General features: G+C 38.6%; 1 protein-coding gene across 1 annotated transcript in view; it reads right to left on the reverse strand.

Moving 5' to 3' along the window:
• LOC125273983 overlaps positions 1 to 11,943 on the reverse strand; it is a 38,439-nt gene extending 26,496 nt beyond the window's left edge. The window contains exons 1-2 of the mRNA XM_048199973.1: positions 11,886 to 11,943; positions 640 to 2,575 (exon numbers count right to left, since the gene is read on the reverse strand). Of these exons, the coding sequence (XP_048055930.1) occupies positions 640 to 2,575; positions 11,886 to 11,943 (1,994 nt within the window). The remainder of the gene's footprint in view (positions 1 to 639; positions 2,576 to 11,885) is intronic.
• Positions 11,944 to 18,689: the final 6,746 nt, after the last annotated feature.

Raw genomic sequence — 18,689 nt, forward strand, 5'->3', positions numbered from 1 at the left:
TCATTTAAAAATTGAATGTTGTGTTTACTTGTGTTATCTTTGATTCATATTTAAATTTGATTGATGATCTGAAACACTGAAGTGTGACAAACATGCAAAAAAAAAAAAAAATCGAGGGGGGGGGGGGGCAAGCACTTTTTCACACCACTGTAAGTCAGGTGACATTTAACTTGTTCACCTTACTCATGGGCAGAGAACAATGGCATCAAAAGAAAGAAAACTAAAGGGGAAAAGTAGCAAAATAATATCCAAAACTAGATGGCAAACTAAAAGTGATATGGTTAAGACTGTCACAGAACACTATTAAAGATACTAAACAACAAAACAAGGCAGAGTGGCAGGAGATGTTCATTTTGGCATCCTTTTAAATGCTGGCGGGAACCTTGATTGGCAGTTCCCAAACCAACAGTAGATTAAAGAGGTGGAGCCTAAGAAAATAACGAAGCGAGCGAGAGAGAAAACACGGCCACACCCAAAGAAATGTAACAATTACGAATACATATAAGATCACAATCTCCATGATTCTCTTGAAAAGTAGTTTGTGGACATCTTCAAGATCACAATATAAACTCATGAGATTGCCCACCCCTACAATCAATCAACAAAATATCCCATCACTCATCATGGCTGTTAGGAAACTAATTGGTTTCTGCACTAAGTGGTTTCTCCACTGCATGGATCTTCATGTGAAGCTTCAATTGACTTTTACAAGAGAAACTCTTTCCACACTGATCACACGTGTGCGGCTTCTCTCTGCTGTGGATCATCTCATGTGTTTTCAGATGTGATGACCGACTGAATCTCTTGTCACAGTGTGAACACTTGTAAGGTTTTTCTCCAGTGTGGATCCTCATGTGTTGCTTCAGGTGACCTTTCTTAAAGAAACTCATTCCGCACTGATCACATGTGTGCGGCTTCTCTCTATTGTGGACTTCTCCAGTGTGGATCATCTCATGTGTTTTCAGAGTAGATGAACATTTAAAACTCTTGTCACTGTGTGAACACTTGTAAGGTTTTTCTCCAGTGTGGATCCTCTCATGTGCTTTTAGATTTCCTGAACAACCGAATCTCTTGTCACAGTGTGAACACTTGTAAGGTTTTTCTCCAGTGTGAATCTTCTTATGCTGCCTTAAAGCACTTGCATGAGTAAAAGTCTTCTCACATTCAAAGCACATATAAGCTTTTACACCAGTGTGTATATTCTGATGTTCCTGTAAACTTTGCAGCAGTGAAAAACTCTTTCCACACACAGAACATGAATGTGGCTTCTCCTTCGTATGAACTGTCAGGTGTTTCTTCAGGGTTGATGACCCAATAAATGTTTTGCCGCAGTGATCACATGTGAACGGCTTCTCTCTAGTGTGGATCCTCATGTGAGCATTAAGATTTTGTCTGTGAGTGAATCTCTTTTCACACTGAACACATATGTATGGCTTCTCTCCAGTGTGAACTCTCATGTGAAGCTCAAGACTTGATTTATCTTTGAAACTCTTCCCACACTGATCACATGTGAACGGTCTCTCTCCAGTGTGGATTCTCATGTGAAGCTTAAGATTTTGTTTGTTTGAGAATCTCTTTTCACACTGTTCACACATGAAAGGCTTTTCTCCAGTGTGGTTTCTCATGTGTCTCTTAAGGTATCCTGAATCCCTGAAACTCTTCCCACATTGATCGCATGTGAATGGCTTCTCTCCAGTGTGGATCATCATGTGTCTCTTAAGTGTAACTGAGTCTGTGAAACTATACCCACATTTATCACATGCGTACGGCTTCTCTCCGGTGTGGATTTTCATGTGTTTTTTATGTTGTGAAGAATCCATGAAGCTCTTCCCGCATTGATCACATGTGAACGGCTTCTCTCCAGTGTGGATTCTCATGTGACGCTCAAGATTTGTTTTGATTGAGAAACTCTTTTCACACTGTTCACACATGAATGGCTTTTCTCCTGTGTGGATCATCATGTGACTTTTAAGGTGTGCTGAACACGTGAAACTCTTCCCACATTTATCACATGGGTATGGCTTCTCTCCAGTGTGGCTCCTTATGTGAATCTTAAGGTGAATTTTTTGTGTGAAACTCTTCCTGCACTGATCACACGTGAACGGCTTCTCTCCATGAACTCTCAAGTGAATGTTAAGACTTCGTTTGTATGGGAAACTCTTCCCGCACTGATTGCATGTGAACGGCTTCTCTCCAGTGTGGATCCTCATGTGTTCCTTATGACATACTTTTAGTGCAAAGCTAGTCCCACATTGATCACATGTGAACGGCTTCTCTCCAGTGTGGATCCTCATGTGTTTCCTAAGATTTGGTTTTTGTGTGAAGCTCTTCCCACACTGATCACATGCATGCGGCCTCTCTCCAGTGTGGATTCTCATGTGATCCTCAAGACTTTGTTTGGTTGTCAAACTCTTTCCACACTGAGTGCAGGTGAAAGATTTCTTTGCTCTTCTTTTCTTTAAAAATGTCTTTTTAGTCTTCGAGCGACTCAAAGATTTTTCTTCAGGTTTGTCATGATGTTCCTCCTCCACTTCACTCAGTTCTTCACTCTCCTCACTACTCTCTTCCATCGGGTCTGAAATCAATGAAAAAATAATTTCATTTTCAGTACATCAAAATAATTTAAAGAGGAATTTGAAGTAAAGACATAAAAGTGAGCCATTCCCGAAGTTTTTTTTTTTTTTTTTTTATTATCCTGCTTACTTTGCCAGAGAAAGCGTAGTAGAAGAAGTGGAAACTGAGGTGTCTTTTTAGTAAAGCTGAAGGCAAGTCTATCAACCCAGACGGTCACAGCATATTCTCCGTTATTAGATCAAATTAAGGAGAAAGACTATTTCATCACAATTCATTCTATGGAGATGCCATGTCAACTGATTACATCTGTCTCAGGCCTTGATAGTAAATTCCTGGTCTGCCCTTGCGTCTCAACCCCCGGATATACTGCACTTTCCATGCCCGGATGCGTCTCGTGCGCAGTTGTGTCCGCTCATCTTTCAAAGTATACTAAACCACGGATGCGCGCGGATGACCGAGTCCGACACGTGCGCAGTGCATTTTTTTCTATACTTTTACCAGACATCGTGTCATCAACTAGACATTCACTGTGCAGGAGCAGAGAAGAATCAAAACAGGAATCAAAAACGATAGAGAAAGCATGCTTCTGAGTTTACTCGTCTTGTTTTTGAATCGCTATTTATACACTCTTCTTCGACAACTGCACATTTTGCTCAGTATTCTGCATATTGCCACCTAGTAGACTCCTCTGTCCTGCTTGCACATGTGCTGTTGCATGCACACCGTTTGCACGGTCTCGAAATTTGGGCTGCACACGGATGGGGTATTCCCGTGCTTCAGATGGAGGACGATTATTTATTGGCCTCCTAATATAATAAGGATTTTCTACAGAATTGGCCAGATGCCCCGTTGAATGCCTGTTTTTTGGTGGGGCTGGACAAGGACACGATCCGTTTCAAAGAACCTGCCTGTTATTTTTCCCTAGTCGAAGCAATTAATCTGATTTTGTTTTTTAAATTGTTCTGATTTTGTCATTGAGGAGGTTCTTGATAGATCGTGTAATCCTTGTCCAGTCCCCACAGAAACACAGGCGGCCTGGCCAGTTCGCCAATCGCCGCTTTCCTCCGCCTGCCCCTCCAGTGGGTATTCCCCTGGTGTCCTGCCGGACCCAAACCCTGTGAGGGCCAAAGATAGATCCTCCGTTGAGCTCAGATGGCCAAGGAGAAAAAAGAAAAAGGCCACCAAGCAATCCCAGTGTCCTGAGTTTTCTGCCTCCGTGCAGTCCCAGTCTCCTGAGTTTTCTGCCGACAAAGAGCCCAAAATGCCAGTCATTGATAAAGAGGACTGGTTAATAGACTTTTGGGCTGAACCTGCTCCCAGCCTCTTCGATCTTGCTCCGGTCTCCAACGAGCCCGCTCCATCTTCCATGAGCCCGCTTCAGTACCAGTGGAGCTTATAATTAAATATGAGGGCATGTCATGGACTCCGTCTCCAGACCCCTCACCAGCCTTTGCTGAGCCCGCCCCAGCCTTCGCCGAGCCCGCTCCAGCCCTCGCCAACCACGCTCCCACCCCAGCTGCCAACTAGTCTGCCTCGGCTGCCCACGAGTCCACTCCCGCTGTCCACGATTCTGTTCCAAGTGTTCCCAAGTCAACTCCAGCAGTCGACGAGCCAGCTCCAGCAGCCGTTGAGCCAGCTCCAGCAGTCAACCAGCCAGCTCCAACAGCCCATGAGCTCACCTAAGCAACACACGAGCTCACCCCAGCAACCTATGAGCCCACCCAATCAGCCCACAAGTCCACTTCAGCCCACAAACCCACACCATGCCACGAGCCCATCCAGCCTCCCCTAAGTCTCCCAAAAATATGTACCCATGGGTGGGGCTCGAAACCCGCCAGGACCGTCCAAGTCACCTGACCCACCATGGTGGCCCATGGCCCCTGACCCGCCATGGCTGTCCACGGCCCGAGGTCCTAGAACAGTCCTGGAGACCTCCGCACCCGTCTGCAACCCCCACACCTGCCTGTAGGTCTCCAGGGCTCCAGGCATGATACTTGGATTATGAAAGTAATATCACCACTAGGTGGCGGTAAGTCATTGTATTAAAGAAGGAGTCATTTATTCATTTGTCGATTTGTTCAAAGCGCTGATTCATTCAGGAATAAAATCAAGTGGCTGTCTATATTAATTGGTCACTGAATCATCGTCTATATTAATGGGTTGTTCAAAGACTCTTATTCATTCAGGAATGAATCAACTCTGTGTGCCTACTGCGAGTCAGTTGCTCAACGGTTCTGTGACTTTATTTGCTTTGGAAGTTTAGTTGGCAGAGAAAATAACCATTCTGTCTGCCATCAGTTAGCCGGACAATACTTAATATTAATTGAATAATCTCAGTGTATTGCCTAAAACAAAAAGTTATGACATCTGTGTATGACTTAAATTGACACAGGTCTGGGCTTCACTATCTCTGTGCTGTCGCGTGAGTTGCGAAGCGTTGCCACAGTTTTTGATAGGTGGTCAGCAATAATAAAACAGGCAGTGTGCCAAAGGTGTTGGTTATTAGGTAGTTGTGAGTGCAGGTGCTAAGTAAATTGTTATTTCTGAGATAAACTAGTATAATGAACACGCATAAGTTGCCAAATTTATGGACACACAGAAGAAAGCCTCTATAGCCTCTGCCTCAATATGGTATGTGTCAAGTCATTCGTTAGTCTGGCTGTTTGATGAGAAAGAGATTGAGATTAAGATTAAATGTACATTTAAAAGAGATTATGTGTAGTTGCAATAAACGCGTTAAATCTATCGCAGTGAAGGACTATTATTCTGCAGCGCTGAACTGCGGAAGAACTGACGACGGCACTGTTTAATGTTTGGTTGACCAATCAGCGGAAAGGGGTGTTTCATTCCCACCCACGTGTTGATATCAAATATCCAAGTTGTTTATTCATTTTCACCCCTGAACGAAAAACAAAAAATCAAGCCGAATTCTTGATTTTCATTTTGTTTGAAAAAAAACTTTTTTTCATTTTCCGATTTCAATATTAAATTAAAACGAATGACCAAAAGATACATGGACAACAATCAGGGTATCTTCCATTCATTCATGTTTTGATTTAATATTGAAATCAGAAAAATGAGAAAACCACACTTTTTTTCATTTTTCATTTTTAAAATGAAAACAAAAAAACAAAAAATTGGCTTGATTTTTCTTTTTTCGTTCTAGGGTTGGAAACAAATAACTAGTTTGTATATTCGATCTCTACATGTGGGCGGGAATGAAATGCCTCTTTCCGCTGATTGGTCAACCAGATGTCAAACCATGTCGTCATCAGTTGTTCATCGGTTCTGCTCAACAAAATAAAAGTCCTTCGCTCTACAGCTGTATGGGTTCTTAACACTTTTATTCTACATTTTATCTCTCTCTCATCAAATATTAATGTACTTTGCAGCTGCACACAATTACTCCCATTCTACAACGTTAGCACAATGACTGTTTTATTGAAGTGACCAACTATAAAAATCTAGCGAAGCTGCTCGACGCACTGGGCAGTGAATGTATTGAATTAAAAAGTGCAAATCTGTAGCCTATCAATGTAAATATGCAGCAGTCATAACTTTTGTTTTAGACAGAGGTGTAAAAAGTACTCAAAAATGTTACTCAAGTGAAAGTACAAGTACTGAGTGAAAATTTTACTCAATTAAAAGTAAAAGTATCTGGCCAGAATCATACTTGAGTAAAAGTAAAAAAGTACTACATTAAAATTGTACTTGAGTATTAAAAAAGTAAAAGTAACAGCAAGAATGAAAACTAGAGATTCTTGTTTAAGCTTTTAATCTCTAAAAACATGAAAAACATGAAGTGAATGAACCACATACAAAGTTTTATCCTCCTTTAGAACTGTTTGTGTTTAATTGTATTTAATTATCAAACTATAAGACTACTACCTAATGCCAATATGCAACATGCTACTCAAAGTTGCAAAACCTCGGATTTAACTTAAGCCGAGTTCAGACTGCACGATTTTAGCCCCGATTTTGGCTCGCCGACAGGTTTTGAGAAATTGCCGACAAATGCCCGAAATCACAGGCAAATTGGTGCTCGTTCACGCGAGTGACAATCACGCAGTGTGAATGAGCAAAGACGCGATCTGAGAGAAACGCTGACGAGTCACCGACGCCTGTGAGATATTTGGCATGCTAAATATGAAAGTAAAAGTGTTCTGACTGAAAACTACATCGGCGGTGACCGACAGCCAATGAGAGAGTGAGATACAGAGCAGCGGGGAGTTCGGGGAGGAGTTAGGGGCCATTCACACAGAACACGTCTTTGAGTGATATCGCGTTGTTTCCTTGTCACATCTCGCATGTGTTTGGTTGTGAAACATTGTTTGCGTGCCAGACAGAGTTGTCGGCGATTGTTCCTATTGTAAAGTCAAACAGTGTGAAACCTTCTATCGCCGATCCATCGTGCAGTGTGAACACAGCAGACTAGTTTTTGACTTCCTGCATTTTCTTCCACTGACTGTTATAATGCTGCGTTCACGTCACCTTGTATTTACCGGTATCTTGAAATGACAACACGTGACATTATATTCGGAGCTGTTCACGTCCTTTTGGTCCTTGGACTGCGTTTCCATGGCACCACTATCAACGCCTAAATGAATCTACAGCGGTCAGGTGGTACAGCGGCCACGTGGTACATTTGTGAGCTTTCAGAAAACTCCCAGCTTACAAGCTGTAATTACGATCTCTACGAGGACGTGAATGCTTTTTACAAGCTAGAATCTCTTAACTACAGGAATTACAAGGCTGCGTGAACGCACCATAATTTCCAGGTCAACAAAGAGTATAGAACCAAAGAGGCGACACTCTGATACTTTTTAGGCAACAGTCACTAGATGGCGCTCCGGTAGCGCGGCCGCCATTATGGGGTGAAGATACTAACTGGAGCATTGAATCCTTCACATCTTACACACCCAAAATCGGCGAATTTCACTGCCAAATCAGAAGCACAGTAGAACAGTTTTTTAAATTAAGTCACCAGTAAATTGTATGATCCTACAGTAAATGTTGTATCATCTTATATATGTTTTATTTTACCAGTTGTGGAATCCAACCATTCATCCATCTGAGGTAACGTAGTTAGCCTACTTTATTGAGTATTTCCATTTTATGAAACTTTACACATTTATTAATAGTAAATTAATAATTAATACATTTAAGATCTCTTATTTACAGTGAGCAGTATATTTCAGACCTAGTGGAGTAATAGTAATAATATCTAGGTCTGAATTGAAATATATATATATATATATTGTACATTTTAATGGATCACGCTACAAACATAATGATCTTATAATGCATGATGCATTGATGTGTCCGTTATCGCATTATTCCCACTTTTGGACACTTTTGCTTTAACGGACATTAGACAACACTGCAAAATCAAGCTGTTATATTCATATATTTATTGTCCAACATTACCAATTTTTCTGATGCATGTCATAATTTAATTTCATATGTCGGTAATTAATTCAGTGTTTATAAGTCTAATACGAATACTAGATCTTTTAAAGAGGTTTAACCCAAACTGACTGAGAGCAAAAAGGTTTTGTGAAAAGTTTTTTTTTTTTTTTTTTTTAACAAAGCAGCTGATATTGCCATAAAAACTAGTCGCCTTCACCCCAAAATGGCGGAAATGCAAGGCCGCTGCTGGCGCAGGTGTTGCAATGGAACATTCTGTTGAGTGTCGCTTCTTGTTAGTGTATATACTTTGAGGTCAAGGTGCTGTGCATTGTGGTAATTGATGTGACATGACCTCACTTCCAAAGGACCAATGAACATGTCTGACCAATTTCATGGAATGTGAAAATGAATCTCCTTGAATAAATAACCTTTAAATTAAACTGGACATCCGCGCAATTCAATTGGTTTGGTAATAGCAAAGGAAAATAGAATGAAGTGATCTCCAAAAAATAAGTACTTTTTGACTGTAAATGAAATTGTAAGGAGTAAAAAGTACTCTCTTTTCTCAAAAAATGTAATCAAGTAAAAGTATTGATTTTTAAATGTACTCAAGTAAAGTAATAAATAATATAATACAAAAATAATACTTAAGTACAGTAATCAAGTAAAATTACTCAAGTACTTTACACCTCTGTTTTTTTGACACCCTGAGTTTTGGACATGGGATGAATTTGAAATATATGAAAATATATTACATGTTATTAGTTCATCAAAGCAGTGCTATAGAGAGATGGACTTAAAATGTGAATTCGATGATTTGATGACGGAGGTGAACTCGTTTATGCCAATTTGAAATAGGCTATCACACATTTAAAAAAAGTAAAATAAATAAATAAAGGGGAAAAAGTTAAAACAGTGTTAAAAAATAACCATTATAGTGCTCTCTTAAGATATCAATTATACTTTATCAATATTAGGCTATATATCAAAACCCTGAAATAACACTAACAATAATGAGATAAAGAGTATTTTTATAGCCTATTTGTTGCCATCTGTCTGTGTCAGAAATTAACTGTAATTGATTTAATTGATTAATTGATTTTCAGGGGATTTTGGGATTTTTTCCTAATCTTATTAAATATGTATGCTTTATTTAATGTTAAGTTCTTAAATTTAGTCAATTAAATTAGAATAATATGATGCTATAGGTTGTTACCAATTAAATCAGTATCAAACAAAGGCTTGCAGAGGTGTCAAAGAAGCACCACCTGAAGTTGCTTTGAGATTTATGAGTTGTTAGATTGCTCAGAGAGGGCAGTATATGTGTAGGAATTACAATTGCATAATGTAATGATACTAATGTTTTACACATCATTTTGAATACAGAAAATTTTAAATGACAAAATGAAACGATAATTGGATTATGAAATTAATGTTGCCAGTAGGTGTCAGCAAGTCTTTGTGTTAATGATTGAGTCATTTAAGTCATTGAGTCATTTTAAGCGATTCGTTCAAAACGCTGATTCATTCAAGAATAATATCAATTGGATCTCTATAATCTTTTGGGCCACTGAATCACTCAGTCAACTGATTTGTTCAAAGACTCTGATTCATTCAGGAATGAAACACTGCTCTCTGCGCTAGGAGTCAGTCACACAACGGTTCTGATATGCATTGGAAGTTTAGTCGGCAGAGAAATTAAAACAACGGTTTGTGTGACATTCATTAATACTCAATATTAATGAAATAAACTCAAAATATTGCCTTAAACAAAAGTTATAACTTTAAGAAAAGGAAAAAAATAGCATGTTCCCTATTATATACATATATGATACAGAATAGGATAACTGAATATTTGACATTTGACGTCCTACACTTCTCTATGAAAACAAAAACAAAAAACACTAAATAAAAAGACTTTTATTCTGTTGAGCAGAACCGATGGACAACTGATGACGACATGGTTTGACGTCTCGTTGACCAATCAGCGGAAAGAGGCGTTTCATTCCCGCCCACATGTAGAGATCGAATTTTCAAACTTCTTATTTGTTTCCAGGCCAGTTTTTTGTTTTTTCGTTTTCATTTTAAAAATGAAAAACGAAAAAAGTGTGGTTTTCTCATTTTTCTGATTTCAATATCAAATCAAAACATGAATGAATGGAAGATACTCTGATTATGGACCCACAATGATACATTCTTGGCCCCATTTTTTTTTCCATTATATATGTTACCCTTAGGTTCTACATTTCATAAGCATGGAGAATCTTTTCATTGTTTCACAGATATCAGTCAGGTGTACCTACCTTTACAGAAACATGACAGAAGTTCTTTTGAGTCACTATTCAGATGTTTTCATGAAGTTAAATCTTGGATGTCACACAAGTTTCTGAATTTGAATGAAAGCAAAACTGAAATAATCTGGTTCGGAGCCCCTGACACTCAAAGCTTATTTGATCTGGGCAAGTTAGCTCCTTTCTGTAAATCTGTAGTTACAAACCTTGGTGTCCAATTTGATAGTTCTTTGAAATTTGATAAACAGATCAATTCAGTGGCCAAATCTTGTTTCTTCTATTTAAGATCCATAGCAAAGGTTAAACCATTTTTGTCCTCCAGTGATTTTGAAAGGATTATTCATGCTTTCATTTCTTAAAACTAGATTATACTGTATATGGGTGTATCGTGTGTCTTCGGCACTTGCAAAAATCAGCTTGTAACATTGGTTTTAGCCTCACTCTATTGGGTGCCTGTCCAGTACAGAATTGATTGTAAATATTTGATTATTGTATATAAAGCATTGCATAACTTCGCCCCACCATATTTAGTACAACTCCTTCATATTCATAAACCATCTAGGTCTGTCAGATCAGCAAATAAGATGATCCTAGACATTCAGAGTAAAACTGAGTGGTGACAAGCCATTTGCAGTAGCAGCTCCAAAGCACTATAATAATCTACCTCTACATCTTAGACTGGCTCCTTCTCTAAGTTATTTTAAATTAAACCTGAAATTACATTTGCTGGATTTAGTCAAGAGGCTCTTAACAGATGTTTGTATGTCACTGTTTGTTTGAAAGTTAATTTTGTCATTTTATTTTATTGTGTGATTGTGCAGCACATTGGTCAACATTATGTTGTTTTAATTGTGCTTTATCCACCTTATTCCAGCGCCCCATGATGCTTTGCGCGAGTTATGGGTGTAACTTCCGTTAAGATGTAAACAGTCAGTGAAAGACTCGCTCTATGAACGCAATAATATGTTTAGTTTTAAACTGGGTACAATGAGATGACATTATTCTACTCACCCTTCAACCAACGAACATTAAAAGAAAATTTACTATGGCACACAAGTTTATTGTCTAGAGGTGCAATATACATGGAAAATATAGGAAGTGAAACAGCTCAGATTTAAAGACGAAGAGGGGACTATACGCTATTCTAAGAAAAGCAACATGCCCTCTTGACCATAATGCAACGGTTATATCCTTTAGGAGGAACTGAGAGAGAGCACAGGATGTTGTAGAATCTAACACATGCAGCCCCAGGCTTTACTAAAGTAGTCGACCAATTCAATTGATACAGTTCGGTGTTCAATGTTTATCGCTTAAAAAAAAATCACAATGTTGTAAATTATATTGAAAAATGTCCAAAATTCTAGTAACACTGTTGCAAAAAATTGTGAAGCAGATATAAAATGTAAAATGAAACGGCTAAAATAATATTTCGTTTGAACTGGTGTTGACAGTCAAGATGAAAGTTTCTCAAACCTCCCTTTACTGAACATTTGCTGAAAATTCAGTACCTATTTTATAGTTTGACTGTTTATCTAAATGTGCAGAAGTGCTTAAATCTTTCTAGCATGAATGTTGTTCAGCATCATGAATGAATGAAGAATAAACACCAACCTCTTTGTTCTTCAGTATCTTCAGTGTGTTTCATTCTGCAGGGTTCTGGATCACTCATGTTCTCACTGTCCTCTTTAATAAACTCAGTCTTTGCAGATTTCAGCTCCTCCTGATGCTCTGATGCTCTGATGCTCCTCTGATGGGAATATTCCAGCATTTATTGATGAACTGCTGTGGGAGGAGCTTCACTGATGATGTGAGTGATGTGGGAGGAGCTTCACTGATGAAACATGTCCTGGGAGGAGCTGCTCTGACAAATCAAAAATGTATCATTTATCAGTTTTTAATTATATATATATATTTATATATGAAGACTTCAGATAAAAAAGCCTTTAAGTGCCATCTGAAATTTCTTCTAAAATGAGCATTTTTATCAAGCTTGTATAAAGTCATATGTTCTCGATGCATCTCGAACAAGCCTTCCATCAACAATGGTGGACACTGCATTACTATTGATGCTCATGGCTTTGCGAACCTACATCAGCATCCAAACACGGCGAATCCAACATGTTTGTGCAGCTCGCTGTTTTTTGTATATACGGAGATTACAATCGAGCTGCTATTAGCTTAATTAGCTGCTATTTCAAAAATGGCGGTCACAAGTTTCTGTTCATCTTGTTGGGGTAACAGACACAGAGAGTGCAGTTCAATCATGGTACACAGGTTTGTTGTCTAGATCAGTGTTTCTCAACTCCAGTCCTCGGGACCCACTGCTCTGCACATTTTGTATGTCTCTCTTATCTGACACACTCAATTCAGTTCATGCAGACTCTCCTAATGAGCTGATGATCTAAATCAGGTGTGTTAAATAAGGGATACATACAAAATGTGCAGAGCAGTGGGTCCCGAGGACTGGAGTTGAGAAACACTGGTCTAGATCACAGGTGTCAAACACAAGGCCCACAGGCCGAATACGGCCCAAAAAGGTGTCCAATCCGGCCCGGGGGATGATTTGAACAATAATAAAAAACAGTTATGTATGGTCCACCGCCCATAAATCCGAACAGTTATTAGTTTTATTTTGGCCAATATCTATTCTGGACTTGCAAACTGCTTTGCAATCATTTCCCAAACTCTCATTTGTGTGGAAATATTACAAAGTCTGTAAACAGGACGTTAACACAGCCACACGCTGAATACGGACACAAAGAACACAGATGCGCCAGCAGAGCAAATACCGTACCAGGCCAAGCTCACTCTTTGTGAAATATAGGGAGAAAAATATAAATATTGAATTTTATATGAATGTAACTTAGAAGGGAACCGTCTTCAGAAATGTTTTGCTGCTTTGTGTACAGCGGTAACCGAGAAAACGCTATATCACTGCTGTTTTCATTCAGTCCATCTGCTATTTTTGTTTTGTGCAGGTGTTTTATGTAGCATTATTTCACAAAGCTATAAAGTCAGTCCTGCTGTTTTTTTTTTTTTTTCTGTAAATCTTGAAATTATACAATCAAAAACAACTGCTCAAGTTAAAATGCAGTGGTGCCTGTATACCAAATGGCTACACATATTTTTGTTTAAAGCCAGTTTGGCCTCTTATAGAACAAATAAACAACAAATAAATTAAAAATAAGTAAAAAAAAAAAAACTGGCAACCAAAACAAAACAAAAAAATATTAAATAAAACATAATTTTAAAAATAATATAGCCTAGGAAGTGAAACTGTCAGCTCAACATTAGTAGAGGAAGAGAGACAACATGTCTTATGACCATGATGAACTGGTCACATCCTTTAGGAGGTACAGAGAAGAGCACAGGATGTTCTAGAATCTTACAATTTAATATAATATACTCTGTCTGTTAACACCAAATGAAATGAACTTTAAGTGTCAATTTACAGGTGATCTTCATCATCATAATAGCATTGATCAAAATTTTAAACTGGATCCTTAAATGGACTGGAAGCCAAGGGAGCGATGCTAAGATTGGGGTGATGTGGTCAAATTTCTTTGCTCTGGTTAACATCCTTGCAGCTGCATTTTGAACCATCTGGAGGCGAGCAAGGGATGACTGAGGAAGGCCCAAATATAATGAGTTGCAATAATCTAATCTAATTTGTCATAGATACTGCTCTTAGATAGCCTACTGATTAATCATAAGCCATCAATTAGGTAAACGCAGCTAGTGAGAGACCCATCTCACGCCATGCATTGTAGATTAGTGATGGGGAGTCGACTCAAAAAGACTCAATTCCTCGACTATGAATAGTCCCATAGGTGGGGTCATCTCTTGGTGTCGACTCTGTTGCTGTGTCCGAAATCGCTCACTTGTTTACTGATTCTCAAATCCATAGCCTATAGTGCATGGCAGTTAAGTGCACTCGAAGCAAGGAGTGAACGAAATGAGGAGATGAATTTGTGTCACAGAGCTGTCGCAGAAACTTTGTCACATACATTTATTCTATATGTAGCTTACTTTAGAGATAGATAACTGTCATAGTTTGTAATTATAGCCTATATACCTCTGTGTCAGCTTTAGTAATGATGGTAGCTTAGGCCTAAATTAATGCACTAAATATCGATTTGATTTTCCATGGTTAACCATGTTCATAATCGTTAAACTAACAATAAACATTAAAATAAAAACTCACTTCAGCAACAAAAAACACATTCATAAGTGTACATTATTTTATGCATTTTTGTATGCATTGTTTTAATTTTAGTATCTTTAACTGTCCTGTCCAAGCACTTTTAAGACAATGATCATGTGCTTTTAGTGCCGGGAAAAATTAATTAATTGTGTAAGGACTGCCATCTTGTCTTATTTATGACCGTTTTGATGTAAAAAAAAAAAATGTAGTCGAGGAGTCGATTCCATCAACTTCTACAGTGGGAGTCGGAGTCCACTCCAAAAAAACCTGGAATCGAACACCCCTAGATCCGTACACAGAAGCATCATGCCCATTCAAAGAGGTTTATTTTATTCAAACCTTATTAAAATATGCATCATCGTATTGCTATATGTCGCGTACTTTCATTTTTCGATCCTCCCTCGACACGGATCGTTTCTACGCTTTGCATTCGAGGGTCCAGCATATCAGTACAAGGTCCTACCCTTTGGGCTGTCCCTGTCACCTCGCGTCTTTACCAAAGTCACAGAGGGGACCCTTGCTCCGCTCAGGGAAGTGGGCGTTCGCATACTCAACTACCTCGATGACTGGCTCGTGAGTATGCCGGTCCTATTTATATCCAGACGCCAGGGTGTGGCCCAGCATGTAAATCTCACTAGCCAATTCCCATTGGCTTGTTTTGTACCATTGGAGGTGATTGGGCTCCCAAGCGAGACCCCATTACGTCAGTACCGACATAACTTCTCAATAGTAACCTAGATGTTCTTTAAAGGTGCAATATGTAACAATTTTGCAGTAAAATATCCAAAAACCACTAGTCCAGTGTAATATATTTTGTTCACTTGAGTACTTAAAACATCCCACTTAATCACATCCATGAACATGATTTCTTCCCAATTTCTATCCCTATTCTTTTGCACCGTCTGTTGAGATGGAGACCACGTCCCAATATTCCACTTAAACTTGGCATCATCAAGATGCCATTTAAAAAAATATATTTAAATATCTTATAGTACATTTGAACTCGGGCTGACTGATATATCGCATGCGATTGTCACGCGCATTTCGTCAGTAAAGCCGGTTCCCTGTTGTATGGCCTGTTGTAGCAGTGGCCCTGAAGCTTTTTAATAGTTTGCCTTTCTACATTAAACATGCTCAAACACTTCCTACTTTTAAATCTGTCCTAAAACCTTTTTTTATACTCTGGCACATCACTGAAAGTAACAAATATGAGCTCTAATTTATTGATCATCAGCTAATTTAAAAATCAAAGACCGCAATAGGAGAAAGCATGGCCACAACACTGGTAAGATAATTTAGTCTCATTACTTTTAATGAAGATGATTATGTTTTCAGAGCCTGCGACTTACTTTCAGTTTGATTTGTGGCAGTTTGCGCAGTCTTGCTGAATAGATATTCAGCTGCTCATATGCGGCGTTGCGTGCTGCAGTAGCGCTGTCATATCTGACTATAACATGTTTTTTAGTATTTTTGTGAGGAGTTAAATTTACACATGGTTTCAACAACCAGATGCATTTAGACCTGTTCTTTTTTGACTGGAATGCATCCTAGACCACCTCCTGAAGTGGTTTGAGTGATCGGATTTATATCCAGTGACCAGGTGTAAACAGGTCCAGGGATTGTAGTTCAATCAAGGTACATTTTATTGTCTAGAGGTATGGATAATATAGGAAGTGAAACTGTCACCTTAGCATTCCCAGGTGAAAAAAAGTACATTTCTATAATGTACTTAGTTACTTAATATACTAAAAATTCTTCTTTAGATAATCTTAAGAACATCTAAGTGTACTCAGCTGTGCTATTTTGAGACAGCATGAAATATGAACTTAAATGTGCATTAAATATACTATCTCTGTTTTTTAAAAAAAATATATATTTAGCTACCACTTGTTTTACATTATGGGTTCAAATGTACTATAAGTGGTATTTAAATATATTTTTTTAAATACAGACATAGTATATTAAAAGCACATTTTAGTTCATATTTAATGCTGTCTCAAAATAGCACAGTTGAGTACAGTTTAGAAGTTCTTAAGAAGTTCTTAAGATGATCTTAAGAAGTACTATAGAACAATTTTTAATATATTAAATACAAAATTAGTGCACGAAAATAGAGCAATTTAAGTACATTATAGACATTTACTTTTTTTATTTTACCCGGGTTAGTAGAAGAAGTGACCACGACACAATTGTCACATCCTGTAGGAGGTACAGAGAAGAGCATATATATATATATATATATATATATATATATATATATATATATATATATATATATATACATACATATACATATACATATATATATATATATATATATATATATATATATATATTTTAAACTCTTGCAAAAATAAATAAAAGAAAAAAAACTGAAAGCAGCAACAATACATATCTGAATACATCAGCATAATAAATGAGGTGAAAACAATAAAGAAGTTTTTCAGCAGCTCCGTTAATATTGATGATCGTACTCGGTTACTAACGTAACCTCGGTTCCCTGAGATACGGAACAAGTACTGCTTATGGGAAAAGCCTTCCTTTTTCCCCGCTACTGAAGCCTTTTCAATAACGCAGTGTAACTGCACCGTCATTGGTTCAATCATAGACAAGTTGTTGAACCAATGACGGCGTGGCATAGCTGCGCCGCCTATGGCGACAAAGCGCGCAAACTTTCCCGCCGAAAGGGGCGGGGTAAAGCCTTATATAAGTGAGAATTTCGCCATAGGCCATCAGGCCATATCGACTGAAGCGACGACACTGAAGCCGCAGCCTCGTGGCACGGCAAGTAACGCAGTACTCATTCCGTATCTCAGGGAACCAAGGTTATGTTAGTAACCGAGTACGTTCCCTTTCTATACTTCACTCGTACTGCGTATGGGGAACGAATTCAACCGCGCTGTGCCACGGCTGGGAACAACTGGACTTGTCCGGGCGCCATAAGGGGCCCAGAGGACAAGTAAGAAGGCCGGAGCCGCTGAACCCTGTTACACTACAAGTGGAGAAAACTCCTGATTGTGCAAGAAGCGGAGCTCTATGGAGGTAGTCACACCGAAAGGACCCGAGCTTGGAAGGTCGGAACGTCCAACTGATAAAACCTGACAAAAGTCGACGGCGAGGACCAGCCGGCTGCCTCACAGATATCTTTAATCGAAACCCCACTGGACCAGGCCCAAGATGAAGCCATTCCTCTAGTGGAGTGGGATCTAACTCCAATGGGGCAATCCATGCCCACAGAGGAGTAGCAGAGAGCAATGGCGTCGACTATCCAACGCGAGAGACGCTGTTTTTAGACGAAGACCCTTTGGTGCGGCTGCCAAAACAAACAAAGAGCTGATATGACTGCTGGAAAGGCTGCGATCGCTCAACATAGGTCCGCAATGCCCTGACGGGGCATAGCAACTCCAGCTCTTGCTCATTCGATGAAGGAGGGAGCGCAGAGAGCGAAATGACCTGTGCTCTAGACTTGTGCCGATATTCTGTAATGCGATAAATCGCGATAATGAATATGCACGATATTGTAATCGTCGGCACTTCAGAATACCGTAAATAATAATTTATTACCAATTATTAATTTTTTATAAGGCAATTAAGAATACTTTACCCATCAATCGTATAAAATGCACAACACCGCTGTATTCTGCATCAAAAGGACACACGCTCAGATGTAAACAATCCCAACGTGCATGTGGCACATGGCAGAACGAGTTAAGGAGACGAGCTGAATGAAAGTGCGCGTTCACTCTCTGACAGCAGAGGGCGCTGATGGAACAGCAGAATGCAGCGGTTACCACAGAAACCGTGCAAACAAAGTAACTGCACTGATTAAGTTTTTAAAATGCTTCAAACAGCTATTCATTTTTTTGTAATCTCAGTGTTGTTCATCACAGCACCAAATACTGAATACTTTAAAAAGACTTAAAAGGATATTTATTTTCAAATCTAAACATTTTTATATTTTAATCTGGACTACAACATGCCCTAATGATTAGAAATGTTCTGATTATTTGTTATTGTTCAGTAAACTTTTAAAACATACAGCTTCATTAGTTAACATGTTAATTCATTATCACTAAACTGACAATAAAAATACTTATAAAGTATTAATTATTATTAATTAATGTTAATTTCTTAGTTACTATTTAATAACATTACTAAAATCAAAATAACTTATTTAATGGACCTGAGATAAAACTAACAATGATCAGTTG

The sequence above is a fragment of the Megalobrama amblycephala genome, linkage group LG1, assembly GCF_018812025.1.
Source record: "Megalobrama amblycephala isolate DHTTF-2021 linkage group LG1, ASM1881202v1, whole genome shotgun sequence".
NCBI lineage: Eukaryota > Metazoa > Chordata > Actinopteri > Cypriniformes > Xenocyprididae > Megalobrama > Megalobrama amblycephala.